This window comes from Poecilia reticulata, linkage group LG21 (assembly GCF_000633615.1).
Source record: "Poecilia reticulata strain Guanapo linkage group LG21, Guppy_female_1.0+MT, whole genome shotgun sequence".
Lineage (NCBI taxonomy): Eukaryota > Metazoa > Chordata > Actinopteri > Cyprinodontiformes > Poeciliidae > Poecilia > Poecilia reticulata.
In genome coordinates this window covers 5,332,320-5,335,327 of record NC_024351.1, presented here as the reverse complement: position 1 = coordinate 5,335,327, position 3,008 = coordinate 5,332,320, and the positions used below count along the sequence as shown (strand labels likewise).

Below are 3,008 nucleotides of genomic sequence, written 5' to 3'. Positions count from 1 at the left end.
GCAGGACGACCCCCCTGACCCGGAGAAGGCACTCTACCCTTTTCCCTTTACCCTTTATTCACATTTCTATTAGAATCATTTACTCATTTAAAATACTCACTAAATTATCTGTAACACTCTAAATTTGACTGCAGCAGAAACTAATTACCTCCCACAAATCTCTCAAGACAGTTCAGACAAACATGATTTAGTTCAAAGAATTTGAACTAAATTGTTGAATTTGATGCTCTGCTGTACAAAAATAGATAATCTTCAGAAGTGACAAGCTCACGAGCTAAACTGGACTAAATGTAGGCCCAAGTTTAGACTGAGGATTGTTAGTCAAACTAGTATCAGAAAAGTTATTTAGTTGTTTTCTGTGTGCAGACCGATGATCCCAGAGCAAAGAGACCAAAAAGACCAAGAAACAAACCAGAGTGAGTGAATTATTTTATCCTGTAGTTCAAATTTTCTTTACCTTCTGTTATTATATCACTACTATCTGCTCTTTATGTTTTTATCATTTTAAAATCTCTTATTGCTGAAAACGTGCCTTGCCTACAAAACCTAGGATTATTCTTATTAAACATGCATATTTTACATATTTATTAATGATGAAGCATATATTGTTCCAACTTTATTCAAAGTCTTTAAAGTAACATACTGACTGTTATAGAGCGACATGCAAGAGTTCACTTTTAATTTATGTTATTTTATTTAATTTAACAGCTAAAATATTTACAGGGAAAAAAGCTCAAGTTTAAAGCTATTTGTTACATAGATTTTTCAATTTGTTAACTAACAGTAAATGTGCAAAATGAATTTATGTGAGACAGAAAGTGCCATAATTTTGATTTATTTTAATCAGATTTTTCTGTGTTTTCTTTGTAATGTTTCAGATCCTTGGCTCTGACACAAATCACTGTGAATACTTCTTCTGCTGCCGTCGATCCAGACGGGCTCTACTGTAACCTCAGTGAATAAGAGACATTAGATGTGGTTTAATAAGTCAGATTAATTATTTTCAGGTTAAAGAAGAAACATAAAAACAGATTTAATCCAGATTAATCTGACTGGTAACAGATTGTTTTCCAGAGAATCATTTTGAACCGTCACTGCTGACTGGAGCCCCCTAGTGGAGGAAAGCATATGACAGAGACTCATTGTGTATCTGATACACTGTTTTATTAATTAAATATAAACTTTTTTGTAAAATATATTTGAATAAAATTAAAGGCTTATGAACCATCTCTGTAAATTATTTATTGGAGACGATGCATGTTTTTCTATGCTTGACCATTAAGGTATGAATATCTCTGAACTTTTATGGTTTCACGCTTTGAGGAGAAAATGGCTGCTGAAGGTTTCCTATAATCCATCAAAGCTGCTAAAGTTGCAACACTTAGATCATCTCTGACAGAGACAGAAACTAACACCTCATCAACAACATCCTGTATCTCATGATCATTCATGTTAAATTTATCCTGATGTGCGTGACAGAAACGAAACGCCACCAGTTTCCCATCAACTCTACAGATCTAAATGTTTTCTTCCTCAGTATAGAGCTATATGTTGAAGTTTTGATCCAATGGAACAGTTTAGTCTAAAACCGTTTGAAAACAAGAGAATTTATCATATATGCAAAAGTTAGTCTTTTATATCATTTCTGTCTCTGGAGGGATGATCTGATTGGCTCGTTTAAATTGAGAAGGCGGGCTTTTAAACAGAGATGATTTTTTTTTCCATGTAGCTGCTGCTTTTTATGATGACTAGAAGTAAATAAAGAGATTTTTTTCTTACTGTTCAGTTAAACTGGTGTCTCTTCTTTTCCACCTCAAATCGAGCTACAAACTGATAATCAGAAAATCTTAACTCTGATCTGCAGTAGCTCAGACAATTAAACACAATTATGGCTGCATGATGTGTAACTACTTAGATCTTTTGGAAAAATATCTAAAAAATAAAAGTTTTAATTCATAGTTTGTCATTTTCCACACAAAGGCGAAAGGTTAAGACAAGAAAAAAAGGAAAAAAAAGCATCAGCTTCTATTCATAGCTTTGTCTGCTTAGTGAAACTAACACCTCGCTGATGACAGATATGAAGGCAAGAAAGTCTTGGAGTTGTTTTTGAAATGTTTTAATACTAATAAGTATGCAAAAAAACAAAACTAATAAAGAAAATATTTGCACGGATAATCGAGTGTTATGATTGAAGTTAAGTGTTTTTAGGATGATCTGAAAAGAACAAAGTTCAGACGGACAGAGAGTGAAGTCATGATGAGCAGGTGACGCCTCACTAACCACAGATCCTCATATTTCACCTCTTACTTCTTTAGACTCTCAGTCGTTTCTGAGAGTCAAGAGAGACGGAGAGGAGCAATGATCACTGCTAGAGAGACACAAACATCTTTATTTCTAACGCTGATGCTTTACTTAATAGGTAAGAGTATTTTTTACATTTTTAAATTAATTTAAAACAGTTTTATACTCACTTGAATCTAAAAATAGTTCCTTAATTGAAACATCTGCCATGTTTATTGTGACTTGGCAGCTGGTGAATAAAGTGATAAATAATATGATGGGTCTAATATTCCTCACAATAACAGAAAAGAAGATTTATTTTATTATTTTCCTGTTTTTCTCTCAGCAGCAGCAGCTGGTCAGGTTCTGTACTCAGCAGTCAGAGCTGGTGATAAAGTTACTTTGCCTTGTGGTGATGTGATCTATAGTAGTGATCACTGTCAGAGCATCACCTGGATGTTCAGTAATAACAGAAGATCAATAACACTGTTTGAAAATGGACAGATACGTGAAGCTGCAGCAGCAAAACCAGACAGACTGAAGGTTAAACCAAACTGTTCTCTGGTTATGAAGAACGTCTCAGTGGAGGATGCTGGTCAGTACGTCTGCAGACCGTTTATAAACGGACAGCAAGGACCAGACTTTTACATGATTCTGTCTGTTGTTCACAGTGAGTATTTCCATTATGTTTTTCAGAACAAAATGTCAAACCACAAACTAAAACATTA

The 3,008-nt window shown here is 34.2% G+C and overlaps 1 protein-coding gene across 1 annotated transcript in view; it reads left to right on the top strand.

Moving 5' to 3' along the window:
• LOC103457305 (uncharacterized) overlaps positions 1-18 on the top strand; it is a 2,712-nt gene extending 2,694 nt beyond the window's left edge. The window contains exon 4 of the mRNA XM_008397346.2: positions 5-18. Within this exon, the coding sequence (XP_008395568.1) occupies positions 5-18 (14 nt within the window). The remainder of the gene's footprint in view (positions 1-4) is intronic.
• Positions 19-3,008: the final 2,990 nt, after the last annotated feature.